This window comes from Bufo bufo, chromosome 8 (assembly GCF_905171765.1).
Source record: "Bufo bufo chromosome 8, aBufBuf1.1, whole genome shotgun sequence".
Taxonomy (NCBI): Eukaryota; Metazoa; Chordata; class Amphibia; order Anura; family Bufonidae; genus Bufo; species Bufo bufo.
The window spans coordinates 13,454,808-13,478,570 of record NC_053396.1 but is presented as its reverse complement, the minus strand read 5'-3'; the positions used below and the strand labels follow the sequence as shown (position 1 = coordinate 13,478,570).

The following is a 23,763-nucleotide window of genomic DNA, read 5'->3' as shown; positions in this document are numbered from 1 at the left end:
GACAGTCAGGCTGTCAGTAGTTTTTACATAGTATACCTTTTTGTTTTTAAAGGGTTTTCCCAAAATGTAAAAAAATAAATAAAAAAAAATGCAGAAAGTAGGAGGCTCATCTGACTACTGAGGCCAGGAGATTGGCTGCAGCAGTCATGTGAACGATGAACGCGACGTGACCGCTGCTGGCCCAGTAGGGATGGAAGCATCGTTGCAGGAGCGGCTTTACATTCAGGTTATGAGGTTGTGATGAGGCCGCGCTGCAGTTGAGTACCGCACGGCCATATGGGCCGCCACCGGCTGTTGTTAAACTAACGAGAGCGTGCTGTTTAGTCGGTCTGCGTTGTTACCGGCCACGTGGAATCTTCAATGCCGCACGGCCATTAACAATGCAGATCGACAAAACAGTGCGGTCTTCGTCGGTTAACAAGAGCCAGCAGCGGACTGGACGGCTGTGTCACAACCGCGCCGTGTGGTCGAACCCTAAAAGGGTGGATGAGGGATTTTTCTTCATTTGATGCAGATCCCTGCCTTTTTTTTCAAATATGTAGGCAATAGGAGTCTATCGCCACCCAATGAATGATGCAAATGTAGTGTGAATAGACCCTTACAATTCCCCTTCTGGTGCCACGTGACTGCGATAGGCTGCCACTACAGGTACTCCGCGCGCGCCGGCCATGTGACAACGTGACAGATCACACGTCATTGTGGCACAATACACCACTGAGGCACTACAGAAGAGGCACGGGGCGGAATCGCCATCATTCTGCAAAATCCTCATCATACAGATTTCTTATTTTTTTTGTGCAAATTTTGACACAGATTTCCCCCCGTGCATTGAGAATTCAAAATACGCCCTGCTGCTCGATTCACAATCTTGTCCACGAGGCTGCTAAAGTAACGGAATTCTGCGGTGGAAAGTCATGAGCGTAACCGCCACAGGTCGACATACCCCAAATGTAGTCTTGACCCTACACGTCTATTATCTGGTATAGAAGTGATATTACTGGCCATAGTTTCCCACCAGTTCAGAGGTATCGCAGGGATGGCTATAAAGTACAGCGCGGAGGCCCAGCAAACAGCTCCCCACGTCTCAGCTTCCTGGGACTGAATTTTCAGCTCTTTAACAGTCCAACGGATGGGGAATTACACAGAAAACCCGACCTCCGAATGAACCTCTGGAGTATCGCCTACCTATAGTGCAGTCCCTGCGAATAGCCGAAAACTAACGGCTGCATCCAAGGAGCTTATTGCATCTGTGGGCTTTGAATGCGTCTTCCGTGTATTTAACGCTCAAAAAGCTCATTAAATATATATTCAATTATTTTCTATGGCACTGTTAACATCGGCGCGCTCAGCGAGGCTGCACACAGCAGTGCCATCCGTTCTCTAAAGGCAACGCAAGGGGCGCGAAAGGGACGTCACCAAAATCAACTGAAAAGATTAGAAAATAAAAGTATGATTTTTTAACAGACATAGCGCCACTCTGTGAACTGTCTGGTATTGCAGTTTAGCTTCAGTCACTTCGCTGCAATACCAGACACGACCTAAGGACAAGAGCGGAGCCATTTCTGGGGAAAATCAAACCTAATGCATATTCCCATCTTCACTAGGATATGCCTTTATCCCGAGATCCTGAATATTAAGGGGATGATTTTGCGGGGCGTCTCCTTCGACATCTTCCCGGCACGCACCAGCACTGCAGATCTCCGTACAGCTGGGTGGTCAGGGTGATGATGCGCAGTGACAGCGCCGCAGTGCTGCAGTCCCCTTATTCTCTGGATCGGATAAAGTCCCAGACGTCGGACCCCCACCTATAATAAAGTGATGGCAAACTATTGCTTTATAAGATGGGAATGCCCCTTTAAGACAGACATTCTTCATACGTCCCCCTTACAACAGGATGGCTGTGGGCATGCTGGGAGTTGTGGTTTCTCTACAGCTGGAGAGACTTCTGCCTTGCAACGTTCTACAAGCAACCCGAGATCATACAGTGACCCCAAAATAGCTATTAGGCTGGATCCCCGAAACGTGACCATGCAGCTCCGCAGCTACTGAACGAGGGGTCGCAACGACCGCAGAATAGCAAACAAATCCGCCAGTGCTTGTGATCCTGGGGTGCGGGCAACTTGCAGGTTGTGCTGCGACACCACTCAGTTCAATGGCCGCAGCAAACGCTGGCGTGTAGCCCCCCAGCCTAAATCTCTCCCCTTCCGTCAAATGTCATGACATCGCGTTCCTTTTCTAGAATTACCTTTAAATATGTTTCTTAAAAAGAGAAGCATCAAAAGCAGCACATGTCCTCCACATCAATGCCCACAATGTGCCATGACACGGCAGAGTATGGCTTTGCTTTGCTACATTAAAGAGTTAAGTTTTATTTTAAAAAAATTAAAAAAAATTAAAAATAAAGCTGGATCTCTAGTGCCACCTACTGGAAGGACACCCTACAGGTCACTGTCTGTCCCTTTAAACAGGTCTTATAACAATGACATGGGAAATGAACCAAAACCAGAATATTTTGGTTTTGGCTTACATCCCATGTCATTGTTCCCAGGCCTATTTAAAAGGGCTAGACAACGACTTAAAGGGCAGCTTTCCGATAGGTGGCACTAGAGAGCCGGCTTTTGTCCTCCTGGATGAGAGCTCATTACGACCCCTGGCCTCAAAGACTCCCTATGGTCTCTACAAGTAGAAAGTTGCAAAATTTTTTATTTTACTTTCATTTAATGTTGTCTGACGGTCAGGGGGGAAATCAGGTTTCTAACAGAATTTGAGCTTCAATTTTACACACCTTTTCAAGATCTCTGCTTGCCGTCAGTGAATGGAATCCTTGTTTTACTCCCACAGGGCTCTGACTGCACAGGGGACTGTAGCGAACCCTCAGCTGCGAAGTACTTGTAAAATGGTAAGCAACTGAAACACGTTAGAAAGTTGCAGAACTTTTTTTGTCATAGAATTTAGGCTTTATGGGGGCCCCCTTGCCCTATAGGGAGAGCAGGGGCCCAGTTAAAAACAAAAAGGGCCCATGTTGTCTATTACTTTGCTTCACGAGGGTCCCTATAGGGACAGCAGGGGCTCGGTTATAACCAAAAGGGCCCATGTTGTCTATTACTTTGCTTTATGGGGGCCCCCTTGTCCAATGGGTACAGCAGGGGCCCAGTTATAACCAAAAGGGCCCATGTTGTCTATTACTTTGCTTTATGGGGGCCCCCTTGTCCAATGGGTACAGCAGGGGCCCAGTTATAACCAAAAGGGCCCATGTTGTCTATTACTTTGCTTTATGGGGGCCCCCTTGTCCAATGGGTACAGCAGGGGCCCAGTTATAACCAAAAGGGCCCATGTTGTCTATTACTTTGCATTATGGGGGCCCCCTTGTCCAATAGGGACAGCAGGGGCCCAGTTAAAACCAAAAGGGTCCTTGGTGTCTATTGCTTTGCTTTACGAGGGTCCCTATAGGGACAGCAGGGGCCCAGTTATAACCAAAAGGGCCCATGTTGTCTATTACTTTTCTTTATGGGGGCCCCCTTGCCCTATAGGGACAGCAGGGGCCCACTTATAACCAAAAGGGTCCTTGGTGTCTATTACTTTGCTTTACTATGGTCCCTATGCCCTATAGGGACAGCAGGGCCCCCGTTATAACCAAAAAGGCCCATGTTGTCTATTACTTTGCTTTATGGGGGGCCCCCTTGTCCAATAGGGACAGCAGGGGCCCAGTTATAACCAAAAGGGTCCTTGGTGTCAATGTTTAATGAGGGTCACAGCACCCTTGGGTCCATACGTAGCAGGTGTCCGGTATGACCTGCAATTACCTGTTATGACTTAGGGAGCGCTAGTGAGTCCTAGAGGGCACATGAATCATGACTTAGTCAAGTGTCCTGTATGGAGGAGCAGGGTCCTCGGGAGGAAGAGCTGCACTTGAAGTGGTTCTAGTCTCTGATCCCCTACAGTCCCTACTACAACTTTGGAAAGAGAAACAGCCGGCACGTGTGTCCTTCCTCCAGCACAGCCATCGTCCCCTGTGAGATCTTGACCCTAGCCTACCTGAAGGAGGTCTGCCCTGTCTCGTGGGGTCCTGAAGGGTTCTTTGTGGCGGTCAGTCCACCCAGGCGTGTAGACCCGCCAGGTCCCGAGTTGGAGCATTTACCTGTGAGTGTTAAATAAATGCATCCCCTGCTGGAAGGCAGACATCTGCAGACGCCCAGGCAGTCATCATCTCCAGCAGATTTCCAGACATTGCAAAATGCAAAACAAAAAAAACAAAAAGGTGGGGGATCTGAAGCCATTGCCTTCCACAAGGCTCCAATTTAGGAAGTCACCATGGCCAACAGGAGACACTTACCTACACAGCCAAGAGGGACGAGGGCACCAGCTCTCGCTCTGCCACCTCTGATCTCCTCAGGACCTCAGCTTCCCCATGTGCAAAAGCTGCCCTGGCTCCCACCACGAGGCATTGTCCTACCTCCTCCAGGCCTACAAGAGCTTCACAACACGTTCCAGACACACTGTGGGTGCAGCCAGACTTGGGGCATGCTCAGTGCACACAGCTACTCAGCCATTGCACGCCGTTCAACAGTAACACATAAAAAAAAAAGAAAAAAAAAAAAAGAAGAGGAAGTGTCATCGAAACGAGAATCAGACCAGCTAATCCACCAGCTGTGCAGCAGGCAACGTCAACCTGCAGACCGGCGGCCTGACAATCCCACCGCCACGTGCTGTTCCGGGACGTCCTGGCTTTCTTGTACAAGGGGGCCCACATTCCAGCCCGCACAATGCCGGGAGACCGCACGCATCTCCATTGTGTCAGAGCCGTCTTCTTTAAGGCGAACAAAGGCCGACGTTTGCCACCTTTATCTGGTGGATTTCAGGCCATCGTGTCTTCGTTTTGTAAGACCGCAACCTGTGGCTCTCCAGCTGTGAAGAGGTGACAACCCAGAGCATGCTGAGGGTTGTAGTCCCATATCCGGTTGCATAATTCATAGCTTACATTTTGTCAATGGGTCGTTTCGGCAGACATGACTGTTTCCTTGACAACAATGGTTAATACCTCGGAAATCATCCGCAGTTTTTTTTTTTTTTTTGTAAATCCAAATACGAGAAGCAAACGGGAAAGTATTTTATACACCGAGGACTCGGCGATGTACCGCCTGCTAGAAAAGGCCTCCAATATGTCTACGGGGGTATTCTCTCTCCTTGTGGAGGCCACCAATTGGTACAAGGAGTCTTAAAAGGGATTGTCCTAGGTCATCAGTATTTGATCGGTGGGGGTCCGACTCCCGGCACCCCCGCCAATCAGCTGTTTGAAGAGATCGCACCACTCTGGCGCCTCTCCAAGCACAGCGCCATCCACTGTATAGTGGCCATGATCGGTATCACAGCTCAGCCCCATGCACATTACTGGGACTGACCTGCGCCTAGGTCACATGACCAATGACCGTGACATCGCTGCAAGAAAATGACCGGTGGGGGTGCTTCAACTTGCAGTACCACCGATCAGATACGTTGGGGCTGGGTCATCAATGTCAAACACCTGGAAAACCCCTTTAAAGGGTATGTAAATCAGCTCTCATCCAGGAGGAAGAAAGCTGCCTCTTTAGGGCCACCCTGCAGGTCCACGTCTGACCCTTCAGCTGACCTTGGTGTATATGCCAAATCAGATTCTTCTCCATAAGGAAAAGACAGTTTTTCGGGAGGCCCGTGCCCCTTGGGTGGGCGAGAGGTCACCGACGTCAGACTAGGGTTGTACGGTTTCACCTTGTGCCATCAATCTGTTGTATAACATCTGTCCTAAAGAGGCAACTATTTTGGTTGAAACGAGCTTGAAGGGCTGAGGGGGCACGCCAAGGGCTGGGGGTAGCCGAGAGTAGTCCAAAGGTGCCATAAGGATACCAAACATGGAGAAGGTGCCACAAAAAGAGAGTGAGAACTGGGGTGTATTCAGATGTTGCGGTGCGGTAATTGCCCCTGCCCATTCACAGGCTAATAAGTCATTCAGAAAACAGTCGTCCGAAATCCCTAAGGCGCAGGCGGCTTAAGACACCATCGCAGTAGACCCGTCAGTTTAAAATGAAAATCATCATTTAACCAGGTAAAGTCCGAGCTGTTACTAAAAACATTCAATACCACAGAGATGGCCTTAGGCCTCATTCACACATAGGAGTGTATTACTGTACAGCGGCACCGGCGCGAAGCGGCAACCAATGACGCCGTGCACTCGGCAGGACGGGTCTTCACGCACCGTATTTGTGAACGAGGCCTTACCGATTTCTAACGTTTTCCCTTTTATTAGTATTTCTCCACTATATAGTTTATGCAGATTTTTTTTCATGCAAGGCCAAGGAGGATTTTGAGGAGCTTCCAAAAACTACATTAGGCATATAAGCTTCTTATTATTAAGCAGGCGGCGTCAGGACTTATTGGGGGGCCCAAAAAGATTTAGGGTCTCAGCCTACTTCCCTAACCTTGAGCGGCGGCGGCGTCTACGTGCAGTCAGCGCCCGGCCGTGCACAATGGCAACGTGATTTTGCAAGTAACCTGGCGGATTACATTAGAGATCGTGCGGCTATTCCTTGCCCCATCTTAGACCTCCTTCACATTCCCGTGTGTCCCATATTTTGCCGTCCATATTACACAGACATTGCTCGGCTGAGAATTTCTTTCCAGAGCGTCTATACCAGGGGTCGGCAACCTCCGGCACTCCAGCTATTGTGAAACTACAACTCCCAGCGTGCATACTTGCTCTGCTCTTCTAAGAACACCTATAGAAATAAATGGCGCATACTGGGAATTGTAGTTTCACAACAGCTGGAGCGCCAAAAGGTTGCCGACCCCTGATCTATACGAAAGGTCTGTGAAACGCTTAGACAAAACACGGACGCCATCCGTGTTGTATCAGTGGTTTTTCATGGACTCACGACCGTTGTTTTGGTCTGCATCCGAGCCGCAGTTTTGGCGGCTCGGATGCAGACCCATTCACTTCAAAGGGCCGCAAAAGATGCGGACGGCACTCCGTGTGCTGTCCGCATCCGTTACTCAGTTCCGTGGTCCGCCCAAAAAATATAACCTGTCCTATTCTTCTCCGTTTTGCGGACAAGAATAGGCAGTTATATCGATGGCTGTCCGTGAACGCAAACGGACACCATCCGCAATTTTCGGACCTCAAAACACACACCGGTCGTGTGCATGAGGCCTCAGTCTACACCTGGCGTGTTTGGTCCATATCACGCACCAAAATAGTGCACGTCTCCCTCATCTTTCCACCGACCCACGGTCTGATGTGTGAACACATAAAAATCCGTGGGTACGTGTGTCAGTCTGCAGAAAAAAAAAAAAATACGGTAATGTGAACGAGGACTTATAAATCCAGATTGGTTGAGCGCTAGCAGAAGAAAAAACACAAGCCTTCCAGGATAACCCCTGGCAAACAGCAGGACGCCACATAAAGGAGAGTCAAAAGAATTTTAACCATTGAGCATTGCAAAAAAACAAGACAGATAGCAAAAAAAAAAAGAACTATTTTACTTTTAAAGAACAGATGCCTCCAGCACAAGCTGAGAACTGAGGATCATCCACAGCCATATACAGTCAAATACCAGGAGATCAGGCTCAATGTCAACTCCTCACGCTGGATCTCAAGGCAGAAAAGTCCTCCCTGCAAGACCTAAGGTCAACCCTATAGAAAACCTGGAGCATTCGCAACCCCGTAGTTAGCTATTATCTCCACAAACAAAGAGGCGCTGCCCCGGCGAGTAAGGCATGCAAATCAATGCCAAGTATGACTCTGGGGATGGGTGGAGGTGACTGCAAAGTTTCCAAACATCTAGAAAAGAATAGAAAACGAGAGATCTGGAGGGAAGGAATGGGAGGATTCAAGGAGCCTTCTGCTGGTGGGATCCAGCGTGACAGCAAGCAGGAGGGCGAGCTGACGTACCTCCACCACAGGCCACTGTGCCATCAGATTCCCCTCCAGCAGCTGCTGAGGCCTACCCTGGTGTGTCCATCAGCTTCCAGCACTAGGAGTAGCAGAGCTGAGCATGCTCAGTGAGAGCTCCTTCCCTCCAGCAGGAAACCAGCTCATGGCCGGTCGGCTGTAGTATGGAGAAAGATTCCTGGTGCTCAGCGAGGGCCACCAACAAGCACCGTATTTCGGTGTATTCTGAGATTTATTTATTTTTATGCAAAAATTTCTGCCACCGTCCCATTTATCGCAAAACTCCATGCACGTGCTCTGCAAAAACAAACCCATGCACACGTATGGATATTTCGGGAGCAGAAACTTCTGCAATAAATCTGCTGCTTGCGAACACCCCAGCTGCTGTCATTTAAAGGGGAAGGCCGCAGGTTGTGTTCTGCATAGAAACAGAACTGCAGTCGTGGAGTTATCGGTCGGACGCAGAGTTTTCTTGCTGCCGCTACTCAATGGGATAGTAGTACTACTGCGATACAACATGGAATATATCTGCCCGTTAGTCTATGGCTGGGAATGGGCCAAGTGTGTATGTGTGGCACAGATAGCGCCAAGCTGTAAGGCATTAGGACAGGGTTTCTCAACTCCGGTCCTCAGGGACCACCTACCGGTCATGTTTTCAGGGTTTCCTTAGCATCGAGCAGGTGATATAATCAGTGTCAATGTATCAGGACTTACCACAGACATTCATTCTGTGGGATTTTCTCAAATCCTGACCGGTAGGTGGGTCCCGAGGACCAGAGTTGAGAAACCCTGCATTAGGATGTAACCATAACCCAAACCATAGGGCCGTCATCCCAACATATGGCTGCCTAGGTACAACAACTCCCAGCATGCCCCGACAGCCTTAGGCCTCTTTCACATGAACGTAAGGGCCCTGGGCCCGTGCTGCGGGCCGCATACGTCGGTTCCGCAATGCACAGGTCACCAGCCATGTGCATTCCGCGTCACGGATGCGGACCCATTCACTTGAACGGGTCCGCAAATCCAGAGATGCGGTGCGGAACGGAACCTCATGGAAGCACTACGGAGTGCTTCTGTGGTGTTCCGTTCCGTAAAAAGAGAGAACTTGCTCTATCTTTTAGCAGAACGGAAGGAGCGCAGACCCCATTCAAGTGAATGGGTCTGCGATCCCCATGCGCCTGCCCCACGGTCGGTACCCGTGCATTGCGGACCGCAATTTACTGTCCGCAGCACGGGCACAGAGCCCTTACGTTCTTAGGCAAGAGGCCTTAGGCTGTCCGGGCACACTAGGGGTTGTACTTCCTCTGCAAAAGCTAGGGGCCACAGGTCAAGGCGTTATCAAGACTCCATACCTGTGCACCAGGCACCCAAATCGTAGAGTCTTGGGTTATCAACATCTACCAGGATCCCAGCTTACGGAAACGAAGAAACGCGCCTCACTGCGAAAACTTTACAACCGCCTGAGTAATTATCAATGGGGTTAGAGAAAGGGTCACCTACAAACCCAACTGAAACTACACAGGAATGCAAAAATGTGAAAATTTTACTTCATCTATGGATATGTCCCAAATTATTAAAATGTTAATTTTGTTTTTATATTTTTATTCTCATTTTTATGTATTTAGGTCATCTTTGTTTTTATTTTTCAGATTTTAGATTTTTATTGTGAAATTTATATATATAATTTCACAATAAAAATCTAAAATCTGAAAAATAAAAACAAAGATGACCTAAATACATAAAAATGAGAATAAAAATATAAAAACAAAATTAACATTTTAATAATTTGGGACATATCCATAGATGAAGTAAAATTTTCACATTTTTGCATTCCTGTGTAGTTTCAGTTGGGTTTGTAGGTGACCCTTTCTCTAACCCCATTGATAATTACTCAGGCGGTTGTAAAGTTTTCGCAGTGAGGCGCGTTTCTTCGTTTCCGTAAGCTGGGATCCTGGTAGACGTTGATAACCCAAGACTCTACTTTTAGCTAAGGGACCAACACATACACAATATACAAATCCTAGTTCCTGTACGGCCGGGAATGTCAAACTTTTGGTCCTCCAGCTGTTGCAAAACTACAACTTCCATCATGTCCGGACAGTCTACAGCTATCAGGGCATGGTGGGAGTTGTAGTTTTGCAACAGCTTGGAGGGCCACAGGTTTGACGTCCCTGCTGTACGGCTATGGATCCCATATGGAGTTTGCGGTGAGACGCTACAAGGAGGGTGGCCAATCATGAGAAAAGCCCCAGAACACGAAGAGAGGTCCTGACTGTCAACAGTTGTGGACGCTGCTCGATGACGTCAGGTTTGACTGAAGTCATAGCACAGGACAGGGGGCCAAGGTGCACTGAAGAGTTAAATCGGCTTCTTCTCAGGAATGCTGATGAAGGTCGCCTCTCAAAGTCTGCTTTAACCCATATTTCTAACATTGTGTCAGTCCCCCAAAGCCATCTGGGTCTAAGAAGGAAGGTTGGCTTGGCCCTCGTGTAGAGGATTACATCGTGCAAAACAAAAGGAGACCAGACGACCAGACAAATAATAAAAAGGTGGGCGCTCCATGTAAAGTTTCCAAGTCTTAGGTGGGTGGGGGGAGAAGATCTGCAAGCAGCCACCCAAAGCCCAGCATGACGAGCCTCGCTAAGACAAGAAACATTAGTCAACACTGGAAATATGTAAATTGTCTCCAACAGCCTGGAGGAAACAAAGAGTCTACAACAAGAAGAAGTCAGCAGATCCTGATCACTGCAAGATGAGACCGAGGAGGAGGGCGAGCTGACGTACCTCCACCACAGGCCACTGTGCCATCAGATTCCCCTCCAGCAGCTGCTGAGGCCTACCATGGTGTGTCCATCAGCTTCCAGCACTAGGAGTAGCAGAGCTGAGCATGCTCAGTGAGAGCTCCTTCCCTCCAGCAGGAAACCGGCTCATGGCCGGTCGGCTGTACTGTGTCAATAAAGGAAGAGTCGTCCCCCCCCCCCCCCCCCCTCCTCCGTGCTCAGCGAGGGCCTCCACCAAACTCCAAGTCTAGAGCCTAGACTCCTTCATGGAGGCCTTCACACAAAATCACCCATACATAGTAGCACATGGAAGCCGTAAGGTCACAAGGTATCGGGTTTAATGATACATTGTGGCTCAGTGCATGCAAATGACTGTGGAGAGGGCACATTTAACACTACGTTGGCTCGTTCTCAGTTTCTTTTTGCATGTAAAACCTTAGGATTTTGAAGGCACAACTAATTAGATGGCAAGCTCTGAAGACCACTGTGGGGTTGTAGGTCATCTGCTGGAACTTCTCGTTCGATGCCCACAACGCTTTAGGTCATGACTGTGCACCCTGGCCGATATGAGGTAGTCTACGGAGGCGTCTTATTCCGAACCTATGGCCCCTGAGATTCAGGGAAGTCTGACTGGGAATCGACAGGTGAAAAGCAATGGTTCACCGCCCCCGACATGGATGAGCAGGTACCAAACCTTGTAGGGCTAGCTCCTCTGAACGTAATGATACCTCCTCTCACTTGGTGATCCGTTGCTTTGTTCCATATGCAAATGAGACTTTAAGTGCACTGAGGGCGGGCCCCAGCCGCTCTGTGCACCCCTGTTCCTCTTGCCTCCTCTGCCAGCCTTGTTCTCTGTATAAGGGCTCATACACACAAACTTATTTTTTCTCTGTGTCCGTCCCGGTTTTTTTGCGGCCCGTAGGCAGAACCATTCACTTCAATGGGGTCTCAAAAAACGGAAATTACTCTGTGTACGTTCCGTTAGCGCATGTCCGTTCCTCAAGAAAAAAAATAGAACGCGTCCTATTATTGTCCGCATTACATATAAGGAAAGGACTGTTCTATTAGGGGCCGGCTGTTCTATTCTACAAAATACGGAACGCACTCGGCGGAATGTGTGCTTTCTGTATCTGCCATTTGCGGAGCGCAAAACAACAACAGTCGTGAGCTTGAGCCCTAATCAAGAAGTCTCTGTCAGTCAAGAAGGAGAAGGAGGTGCTGGCAGAAAAAGCAGGAGTAGCAAGGATGCACAGAGTGACTTGGGCCCGCCCTCGGTGCACTTAACGGCTCATTTGCATATGGATTAAAAGTACTTTTTCTCCAGAACGGAGCAAGGTATCGTTAAGGGAAAGTTTACCATTACTTTCGGCGGAGCTAGGCCTACAAGGCAGTGTGGCTGGTGACAGCGACTTGCCTTCTACGGACTAAAAACAGCACCAATTACGGATCTGTTCGAACGCGCTACAGCACGATGTTGAGCAACTCCAAAACGGCGTCCAGATAGGAAATAAAACCCAGCAAATGAAGAAAAGGCGCGTATTAAATCTACAGCCCCCATTCAGTTTCCTTCAAGACAGAGAGGGGTTTCTAAGGCCTCTTTCACACTTGCGTTGTTGGGATCCGGCATGCACTTCCGTTGCCGGAGGTGCCTGCCGGATCCGTAACAACGCAAGTGTACTGAAAGCATTTGAAGACGGAACCGTCTTCCAAATGCTTTCAGTGTTACTATGGCACCCAGGACGCTATTAAAGTCCTGGTTGCCATAGTAGTAGTGGGGAGCGGGGGAGCGGTATACTTACAGTCCGTGCGGCTCCCCGGGCGCTCCAGAATGACGTCAGAGCGCCCCATGCGCATGGATGACGTGATCCATGTGATCACGTGATCCATGCGCTTGGGGCGCCCTGACGTCACTCTGGAGCGCCCCGGGAGCCGCACGGACGGTAAGTATGCTGCTCCCCTGCTCCCCGCTACACTTACCATGGCTGCCAGGACTTTAGCGTCCCGGCAGCCATGGTAACTATTCAGAAAAAGCTAAACGTCGGGTCCGGCAATGCGCCGAAACGACGTTTAGCTTAAGGCCGGATCCGGATCAATGCCTTTCAATGGGCATTGATCCCGGATCCGGCCTTGCGGCAAGTCTTCAGGATTTTTGGCCGGAGCAAAAAGCGCAGCATGCTGCGGTATTTTCTCCGGCCAAAAAACGTTCCGTACCGGAACTGAAGACATCCTGATGCATCCTGAACGGATTACTCTCCATTCAGAATGCATTAGGATAATCCTGATCAGTATTCTTCCGGCATAGAGTCCCGACGACGGAACTCTATGCCGGAAGACAATAACGCAAGTGTGAAAGAGCCCTAAAGCAAGAAACTAGGTTAGGGCGTGCCGACGTCACGTTGCGGCCTACACAAAGCAAATCCATCGGACTCCTTTCCAGTATACAGCGCTGGACGTCTGACTGTACACCTATACAGCGGGATATCAAACGTGATGTGAACAGGCCCTTAAAGCATCCGACAAGGCACTTGAAATGGCTTTTTAAAATGTGGACAAGCCCTTTAAGGGGGTTTTTCCATTACAAACACTTATCTTCTATGCACAGGATAGAGCTGTGACGGCTACCCTCCGGCACTCCAGCTGTGGCATAACTACAACTCCCAAGATGCACACTTGCTTGGACCACAGAAATGAATGGAGCATGCTGGGAGTCGTAGTTTCACCACAGCTGGCCAGAGGATATGTCTGATCGGTGGGGATCTGACCAATCGCAAGAACGGGGGGCCCTGTGTGCTTCTGTGAAGATGAACGAAGCATGCACGCCCCCAACTCCATTAAAATTGGGCATACAGAGCCCACATCATCATGACCAGTGGGAGCCCCAGCAGTCGGACGCCCACAAATCAAACACATCTGTCCCGTGGATAGGAGATAAGTGCTTGTAATTGGGCAACCCCTTTAAGATGCGAAGTCTCCTGTCGTCCCAAACAGAAGATATACCAGGGAACTGGTCTGGGTGAATACTGAATATTTTGCCCTTGACCTAACATTATATATGGGCAGGGACTGTACAGAACTGAGTAGTGACGATCAATTCCAGAATAAAGGAGTTTACACAGAAAAAAAAACTGTCTACAGAAGGGAGAGAAACGAGTCCATCTGATAAGGAGATCCATTATGGAGGACGGGTCAGGCCACCAGCTGCGCGCAGCGTAGAGCGGTGCCGGTCCTAACGGTGGTCGCACTCCCCGCCGGGCTCACGCTGCAATTATCTAAGATGCGTCCTCTTCCCTGCAGGAACAGGCCGGAGACCAGACCATTACCTGCACCACATATCTGTCTCATAAGGCGTCAATCAATTGATTGGGCTGGCCCTTTATAGAAACACCTATTCCTGTCCGCAAAACGGACAAGAATAGGACCAGATTCGGAGCAACGGATGCGGACAGCATACGGAGTTCTGTCCACGTCTTTTGCGGCCCCATTAAAGTGCGGCTCGGATGCGGAACCAAACCGCGGTCGTGTGAATGAGCCCTAACACAGTACCAGCCAAGTGCGGGAGACTAGACAAACCTCGTGCACACTTTGCTTCTTACTTCAGTGCGGAAATTGACTCGTCGTGTGGATTTTAAAATCTGCGGCATGTGAATTGTTTGTGCAATTTTGCACCTTATGTAGAGTGGTTTTCTCCATAGACTTTAATGGGGCTGTTAAATCTGCACCAAAAACCTCATGAAAAATACACTAAATTCAAGATAAATAGTGCAGATTTATGTGAGGTTTTTATTGCAAATTTTCTGCATACAAATCCGCACCGTAGTAGCTTTAAAGGAGTATTCCAGTTACATTCAGTTATCCCCAAACTACAGGATGGGGGATAACTATTAGATCAGTGGGGGTCCTACTGAGAGGACCCCCATCCATCACAAGGGCTCTGTACCCCCTGCAATGAACAGCGCTGTTGGTTGGGCATGAGTGCGGCCGTTCCATGCATTTCTATGGGAATTCCGGAGATAGCCAAGCTATGTACTCGGCTCTCTCTGAAACTCCAAAAGAAATGAATGGAGCTGTTCATTTCAGGGGGTACGGGGCCCAGCGGTAGGATACCAACCGATCTAATAGTTATCTCCCATCCTGTGGATAGGGGATAGCTTAAAGGCTATGTACACCTTTGGGGGTATTTTGTTTTTACTATTGTATTGTACTCATTTTGAGCTAAACATTTTTTTTAATTGGTCTTCATTAAAAATATGGCGTCCTTTTTTCTGTACAGAGCCGAGATGCTGTGGAGTTTGTCTTATCTGTCAGACCAGGAGCTGACGGGCTCCTTATCTCTTCTCTCTGACCTTATAAACACTCATTACAGCTCAATCCTTATCTTACTGATAAGAATGTGGCTCATACAAGTGTTTATGACCTCTCAGTAGTTTAGAGATAAGTTTTATTAGAAGACCGCCACAAAGTGAAAGTACCAGTCACACAGCCAGAAAAACAGTTAACACTTTGTGACAGAACGGCTCAATATTTTTAATAAAGGCCAAATGAAAAAAATATTTTTAGGCAAAAATGAGTAAAACGCAATGATAAAAATAAAAATTGCCCCAGTCGGTATACGGTACATAGCCTTTAATGTAACTGGAATACCCCTTTAAAAGTACATCCACAAAGTATTTTAAGTACGTATATTGGGGTGGATTCTGCCCCAAAAGCGCATGCAGGACTTCCCTATTGATTTCTAGGGGAATCCGCATGTTAAACCACACGCTTTTTTTCCGGTTGCGATTTTAAAAAACACACCGTAAAAAAAATAAAAGGGTCTTCTTGTCCATTCCTGAAGCCTCATCCACAATTTCCATTAAAAATGCCCAGGAATGAAAATCCACGAAAAAAAAAAAATAATAATCCACGAAAAAAAAAAAGATTTGGATTCCACATCAGTTTTTTTTTCAGCTCCGAAAATACTCAGTGTGAACATACCCGCGAGGAGCTGCTGCGTCGTAAAAAACGCATTGTCCTGGTGCACATTATAGATTTAAGCGCTATATACTTACAAGACCGGTGGTGTATTACATAGGCGACCTAGCATCCTGAAAGACGCCATTTCCTAAGCAATTTATGACGTGCTCACTTCTGCAAAGTTTCTCACTTTGGTTTGTAATGAGGCCCCAAAAATGTTGGTGCAAAAAGAAAAGGGAAAAAAAAAAAACAACACAAACAGAAATTTGTGCAACAGCGACACCCGCAGGAAGTGCACTCACACTGCAGAATGGGAGCCCCAATCTACTGGAAGTATGCTGCACGTTCACTACACGGATCTCTCAGATTTCACACGGCAAGCAGAAAAATACGGAGCCTTAAAGGCGCTTTTTTGTCTTGGTGTACTACGTTTTTCAGCAGCGTTTTCTGCTGTGTAAACGACTGCAATATACGTAACAAATAGCGTTTACGTGGGGGGGAATCTGCCTTAAGGGCTCACACACATGACCGTGTGTGTTTTGCGGACCCACAAAATATGAAGACCGGCCGAGTGCATGCCGCCATATTTTTTTTTAGAATCTTGCAGAAATGTCCTTTACTTGTCTGCAAAACGGACAACTGTAGGACATGTTCTTTGTTGCGGGGCTACGAAACGTACATACGCCCCGCGCAGTCATTGAAATGAAATGTGGATCGGATGTGGACCAAACACACAGTCATGTGCATGAGGCCTGAAGCATTTTGGAAAACAGCAGCCTAAAAATACCTTCCTGTGTGAACTACGGCGCGCATTGCCAACAGTGGGAAGCGTTTTGAAGCGTATCACGGCGTTTTGCACGCTGCTTATTTTGCCCTATGACCGTAGCCTCATGCCCATTCAATGCGGCTAATCCAAGAAGGACGATCCATCTCAAGAAATGATCCCCACCCGATAGAAATGCCTATTCTTGTCCGCAAGCTGCGGACAAGAATAGGACATGCTCTATCTTTTTGCGGAGCTGCGGACCCAAAATCGGGGGCCGCGCACTGTCCACACACTGTGTGCTGTCCGCATCCATTCCGTCCCCATAGAGAATTAATGGGTCCGCACCCGTTCCGCAAAATTGCGGAAACGGATGCGGACCCATTTTGCGGATGTGTGAATGGAGCCTAAGGTCACCCCTGCTAGATAAGTCTACAGGGCAATGACCTCCAACCTGTAGCTCTCCAGCTGCTGCAAAACTACAACTCCCATCATGCCCCGCTAGCCGCACGCCAGATAACCCTCTTAATGCAAGACCCTCCAAGCCCTAATACAGATACAGGCTGAAGGGGTGGCTGGCAGAATTTCCTGCCCAGCTCTATGGAGATGACCTTCATGGCCCAGCAGTCGTCTCGCACATCAGAAGGCTCTATATACTTAGCTCACGTTTCCACAAATGTACGGAATAAAAGGCCATTAACTCCACGTGTGAGGTGTTTGCGCTGATAAAGGAAGGTGGCGACGTGCTCCGGTGACAGACAGGACCACCTGAGGGCGGCCAATCTCCGTACCTGTCCCTTATCTCTCCCTACAGCCACCTCCATCTGGACCAGACACCTGCAGGAGATCTCGGCGGTGCGCCGGCTCCCAGCAAGACGCGCGTCCCCCGAGCGGAGATTAATCTCACCATTACCACCTTATTAGACTCTAATTGTCTGGTGGCTGCCGGGAGACAGGGCGGATTTAACCCCTTTGCTGCATGTAACGACTTCACCCGCAGCGGAGGTCTGTCCTATGTGAGGTAGAGGAGAGGGTTAACCTGTTTTGCTGAAATGGCCTGTAATCTAATCCTTACCTATGAGCCAATCCGGAGCCATCGGCAGGGATTTCACACGCTCCCCCACTGTACCGACATCTGTCATAATGCAGCCCCACTGCTAATGAGACCACGGCAACATATAGTTTACCTAAATTCATCAGCATACAAAGGGTTACCGTCAAAACCATGATGGTCGCCCACTTTATGACCTCTGTACATGTTTGGCCTACCAAGTGGAGCTCTAAGAGGAGTCGATTCTTCTGGGCAACTCATTCTCTAGGACACTGCTCCTCAACCTGTTGCAAAACTACAACTCCCAGCATGCCCTAACAGCCGATGGAGAAGGACGGATTGGCGAGCAATGCTCTAAAAGACAACAGGGGCATGGACCCTGCACGGCACATGATGGCAACTGTGACCTGATACCTCTAGAGGACCTATTCTGGCCATTCTTGGCCCAGTATTATGGTCCCGTCTGATGCCAGTGCCAAGAATTTAGTCACATAGGGGCGATCGGAGAGAGACTTAATGATGGTGATGCTTCCTATGAAGAAAAAGGGGGTCTATAGGCAGAGAGATATGTGGGGGGGGGGGGGGGGGGGGTCTGTCAATCTCTAACTGCTTATATAAGGGCGAATTCACACACGGCAGATCTGCGGCACGCGTTTCTGGGGCCCATCCCATTCATCCGTATGGGTCTTGCTAAAAATCCATTTACGAGCAGCAGAACCAGTCCTCTAATCCTGAGAGATGCTTCTTTTTACTGTACATGCAAATAAGGCTTTGGGTGCACTGTGGGCGGGATTAGTGCACCTACGTTATAGCCACTGGCTCTGGAATCTCAGGGACCATTGAACAAGCAGGAGGTGGGCAGCGTTACCGGCGGTCCCAATGGTGCACCAACAGAGCGCTGAAGGTGGATAACCTTATTGTAATTACTTAGTTCTTTGCACAGGCCCAAAGCCTGAGGCTGCACTACTAACACAAGTCTGATGGCAGTAACCCCATCCTTCCTGGCTTGAATATTGCCGGTTCTGCCTGTGTACGTGTGAATATTGATGTGGATAGTGAAACATAGAATCAGCAAGTATAGGGGTGCCTGAAAATGGCGGCCGACTGTGTAACAGAAACTCTGCACAAATTTACGTGCGTTTACTGCACCAAGATCTGGATGAGCAACTTGCGGATTTTCATGTGGTTTTGCATTGCAAAGGGTGAACTCCGCACAAACAATCGACATGCCGCAAATTAAAAAAATCCACACGGAATGAAAAAGCAAAGTGTACGTGAGATTTGTCCGTTATATACTTTGCTGGGACCGTATTACGTACGTAATCCGCAACGTGTGCAGGTACCCCAGAAGTCGCGCTCAGAATTTTCTAACCATAAAGCAATGTAACAGGATGACATTTCAGTTCCCTTTTTTTTCTCTCTTTATTGAGAAACGCTTTTTTAGATCAACTCAACGAAAATACCCTCTCGCTGGTACTCACGTCCCAAACATTGCGTATCCTCAATGTCAGATAGGACCTGGGGGGTCTCACCTCCGGAATGAGACCCCCCAAAGTGAAGGAGAGTGCACGGGTGCTCTACATTCACTGCTATGGTAGTTCTAAAAAAAATACCCGAGCGAGCGCAAGTGCGACCACCATCCATTCACCTCTATGGGAGTTCCGAAAATAGCAGAGCCACGCTATTTCTGGCTGTCCCATGGAAGTGAATGGAGAGGTGGCCGCCCATGATATGGGAGTTCCGAAAATAGACGAGCGAGCGCAGGCGCGGCCACCTCGCCATTCACTTCTATGGGACGGCCAGAAATAGCCAAGCTGAAGGAGAGGTGGACGCGCAGGCGCTCACTTGTCTACTTTCAGAACTCTCATAGCAGTGAATGGAGAGCACTTGCAGATACGCGGTGCACTCTCCTCGACTTTGGAGGAGCAGGTCCTAGAGGTGGGACCCGCACCCTAGCGATATGCCAGCAATGTCCGAGATGGGAATACTCCTTTTATAAGCTGTGCTGTTTGGAGGATATAACTTTGGTTCACCTGCAAAACTGGGTACCCGTTACTGCTACAGATAAGATATTAATATCAGATTGGTGGGGGTCCGACACCTGGTACCCCCCCATCCGATCTATACAGTACCCGGAGCTGGACGCAGAAGGCTCCGTACACTTTGATCTGCAGTACGCCGGCACCGGAAATTACAAATGCCATACAAGACGCGGCTTCTGTGCAGAAACCCAGTGGGCTAGCCTCACGGGGATTAGACCCACCGAAAGAGACCCGTGGTAGTTTAAAGGGGTTGTCTCATCTTGGACATTGGGGGCATATCGCTAGGATATGCCCCCAATGTCTCATAGGTCTGGGCCCCGCACCTATCCTTAGAACAGAGCCTGCAAAGCGCATGTGCGGCCGCCGGCCATTTACTTCTATGGGAGCGCCGAAAGTCGCCTAGTGCCCACCGCTCCACTCACTTCTATGGGGCTTATGAAAATAACCGAGCCAGCGCTCAAATATTCTCAGCACTCCCATATAAATAAATGGAAGGCGGCTGCGCATGTGCGGGCTCCGTTCTGGGACCCACCCCTATCAGACATTGGGGGCATACTATAGTGATATTCCCCCAATGTCCAAGATCAGACAATCCCTTTAAACTACAAACCCAATCGATTTCTGCTGCCGATTCCCCCACTGTGCCAGCCTAAGGCCTATTGCACACGACCGTATGGCTTTTTCAGTGTTTTGCGATCCGTTTTAAACGGATCCGTTGTTCCGTTTTTTGTTGCTGTTTTGTTTCCGTTTCCGTTCCGTTTTTCCGTTCCGTTTTTCCGTATGGCAAATACAGTATACAGTTATTTCATAGAAAAAATTGGGCTGGGCATAACATTTTCAATAGATGGATCCGCAAAAAACGGAACGGATACGGAAGACATACGGATGCACTTCCGTATGCATTCCGTTTTTTTGCGGACCCATAGACTTTAATGGAGCCACGGAACGTGATTTGCGGCCAAATATAGGACATGTTCTATGTTAAAACGGAACGGAAAAACGGAAACGGAATGCATACGGAGTACATTCCGTTTTTTTTGCGGACCCATTGAAATCAATGGCTCCGTATACGGACCGTATACGGACCGCAAAAAACGGCCAGTAAACGGGAAAAAAAAACGGCCGTGTGAAAGAGGCCTAAGGGTCCGTTCACACACGTCGGATTGGACCGATGCACGCGAATCTGGTTTCCACCACCCCGTTTACATGCCACGGAAAATTTCCGTAGCCCTGCTGTAGAAAAAAAAAAAGAAGATTTTTGGAAATATTTAGGGTGAATTCCGCACTAAAAAGTCAAAGATCCGCGGCAGTGAAAAATGAAGTGCAAGCCGTAGATTACCGCCAACACCTCCGCTAGTAAATACATCTAGAGGGATTTTTCAGAAAAGTTGGGCGACTACCAGACTTTGGGGCGAATTTACTCAGTCTTAGGCCTCCTGCAAAAATGGGTCCGCGATCCGGCCGTTCCGCAAAAAGATAGGACATGTTATCTTTTTGCAGAACGGAAGTTCGAAAACTCCGTAGTGCTTCCGTTCCGCATCTCCGGATTTGCTGACCCATTGAAGTGAATGGGTCCGCATCCGTGATGCGGAATGCACATGGAACGGTGCCCGTGTATTGCGGATCCGCATTGGGATACCTGCGGTCGTGTGCAGGAGGTCTTAGGCCTCCTGCACACGACTGTTCTTTTGGTTAATTTGAATGGGTCTGTGATCCGTCTGCACCATAGAACGCGTTCTATTTTTTTGCGGTGCGGAGGCTCGGAGAGAAAACCCACGGAAGCACTCGTACTGCTTCCATACTTCCATTCCGCAGCGCACCTTCCAGATTGCGGAACCTTTCAAGTGAATGTTCACCGCATCACGGATGCGGGCCCAAAACAGCCGGTGGTCAGTATACTGCGGACCCGATGCTTTCGGGCCACAATATGGGCACAGCTGGGCAACGGTCGTGTGCATAAGGCCTAATGGGCGGCCCATTCCATTACGCAAATTGCGGAACGCAGACGGCCAGCATCAGTGTTTTGCGGCGCTGTCGTGTGCATGTGATTCACACAACCGTGATCGGCCCAGTAAACACACTCCACGTGTCAGCCACGGCTTCCCTGCTCCAAACTGACCACTGCTGCTCCATTCATCTCCATGGGAGTACGGAGACAGCCATGTGGAGCGCTCCCCTAATTCTAGGGGTACAGGATCCCCACCGATCTGTTATCCCCTGGCCTGTGGATAGCAGAAGACCCCTTTAAAGGGATTAGGCCACAAATACCAGTCATCACTTACCCACAGGATAGATAGGCGTATGACCGCCGGGGGTCCAGGGACTCGTCACGTGTCCCCCCCGTTATACATAGTGGGGGGGGGGGTCACACAGGCGCACTACCGCTCCATTCATGTTCTATGGGACTGACGGAGATAGCAGAACAGTATTGAGCCGGTATCAACACTGAGAGGGTTCACATTTTCGTGAACACTGCGGGGGGCACCATGGTTGGACCCCAGTGATTATATATTTACCATAGGTCTCAGCGTGAACCAAGAACCTGCCGATCCCGGCAAATTTTCAGCCTCTGGAAGTAAACCGTGAACGCTGCCGCCGGTCACTGACAGTATGCAGGGACAATAATTGAACCAAAGTAAACGGCGGGACTTTTGAAGCCGCAAATCCCTATGATACTTACGACGGGGGACAACCTATAGCAATGGCGGGCTGTCCGCGGCGACTTCACAGGCCGCTAGCTCAACGCCTGGGCACGGCAAAACCTGAGGGGAGACGCTCGCTACCTAGAGCGGCAGACAAACTGGAAGTGAGCCGCGAACGTTTGTGGACGGCTGCCATTTTAGTGCGTTTACAACACCCCGGCGCAACTGTAAGGCGCCCCCTGCGGAGCCCGAAGCCTTCACCGCCTCCTATGGGGCCTACAACGCCGGAAAATCGAAAAAACCTGGCGTTGCGTGACCTCGGCCGTCCGTTGTCTTTGTGTGACAGGAAGTGGTCTTACTCCATAGCAGTTAATTAAAAAAAATTAAATTTGGCAGACGGCGAAAGGCGCAAAATTGACGCAAAAAGTGGAATCATGTGACTTGTGTCACATGGCACAGGTAAGGGGTCCATATTGAACAGGGTATGTTATACAATACAGGTTACAGGGCAGGTAGAATAGAGCACACATGGAATAACAACAGCCGCCAATGTCCCCCCCCCCACCCCCCGCACTTCACACTGACCATTCACCCGGTGCCCAAAGTCCTTGTGCCCCCACACAAAGGCCGGGGGCACCGCCAACCCCCCCACCTCCTAAGCTCGCAGCACCCCAATATACCGGCCCCCAAAACCCTCCCGCCGCCGACATCCTCCTCACCTCAGCATCCAGTGTGGCCATGGCTCCGACCCCGAGCGTAGCCCCGCCCCGCCGCCTGTGACGACGCCGGCGACGCCCCGCCCACTCACTGTTACAAACCCGGGGGAAACGGAGGGGAATATGAGGATCTGGCGCAGGCGCACTCCTGCCGCCTGCGCCGTAATCAATATGGTGGCCCTTGTCTGACTGACCTAACATGGCGGGCTCTTCAGTTCAGGCGCAGTTCTAAGTACGTGGCTTCCTCGCACCTGAGCTCGGGCCTTGTTGAGAATGTGCTGTGCCGGCTGACAGGGTTTTCTGGAACTTGCAGTTCCTCAGCAGTCATGGCACCTCATTTCTCACAGAAATAAAGAGTTTGATATAAAAAAAAGGGGAATTAATGACTAGTGTTGAGCGAACTTGTGTTTTCAAGTTCTGCGTCCAAAGTTCGGGTTATCGAAGAATCCCGTTATGGATTCCGCCACCACGGACCATAACGGAACTTAGAATCCATAACGCGATTCTTCGATAACTAACTTCCGTTTTTGTTTTTTTGTGGACCCATTGAAATGGTTCCGTATACGGTCCGCAAAAAAAAACGGAACAGACACGGAAAGACAATACGTTCGTGTGCATGAGGCCTTAGACTGAGCTCCGATCTTCCTATTCCGCTCGCTTTGTGGCGCTGGGACCATAGACGTATGACCTCACCCGACCGTACAACCCACTTCATTTTATGGTTCAGAGCTGTGTTCGTGATTCTGCGGGCTTCAGAGCTGAACTCTCCCAGCATTCCCTGCTTGTTCAGTTGATTTGATTACGCCAGGCTTACTAGCCGTGCAGTATAGGAATCCAGCCTGCGTCCATTGACAAGCCTGCCGACTGTTTCCAGTAACAACCAGCAGAATTGTGA

At 49.3% G+C, this 23,763-nt stretch overlaps 1 protein-coding gene across 4 annotated transcripts in view; it reads right to left on the bottom strand.

Annotated features, from left to right (window-relative positions):
* EHMT1 (euchromatic histone lysine methyltransferase 1) overlaps nucleotides 1-22,938 on the bottom strand; it is a 79,638-nt gene extending 56,700 nt beyond the window's left edge. The window contains exon 1 of one of the 4 annotated variants that reach the window (XM_040442062.1): nucleotides 22,872-22,938. In XM_040442062.1, coding sequence (XP_040297996.1) covers nucleotides 22,872-22,892 — 21 coding nt within the window. In that variant the 5' untranslated portion in view covers nucleotides 22,893-22,938. Of the gene's footprint in view, nucleotides 1-4,333; nucleotides 4,494-7,921; nucleotides 8,004-10,705; nucleotides 10,739-22,871 lie in introns of those variants that run through there. The other 3 variants (XM_040442061.1, XM_040442060.1, XM_040442064.1) reach the window with 3 other exon arrangements.
* Between the last annotated feature and the right edge of the window lie 825 nt (nucleotides 22,939-23,763).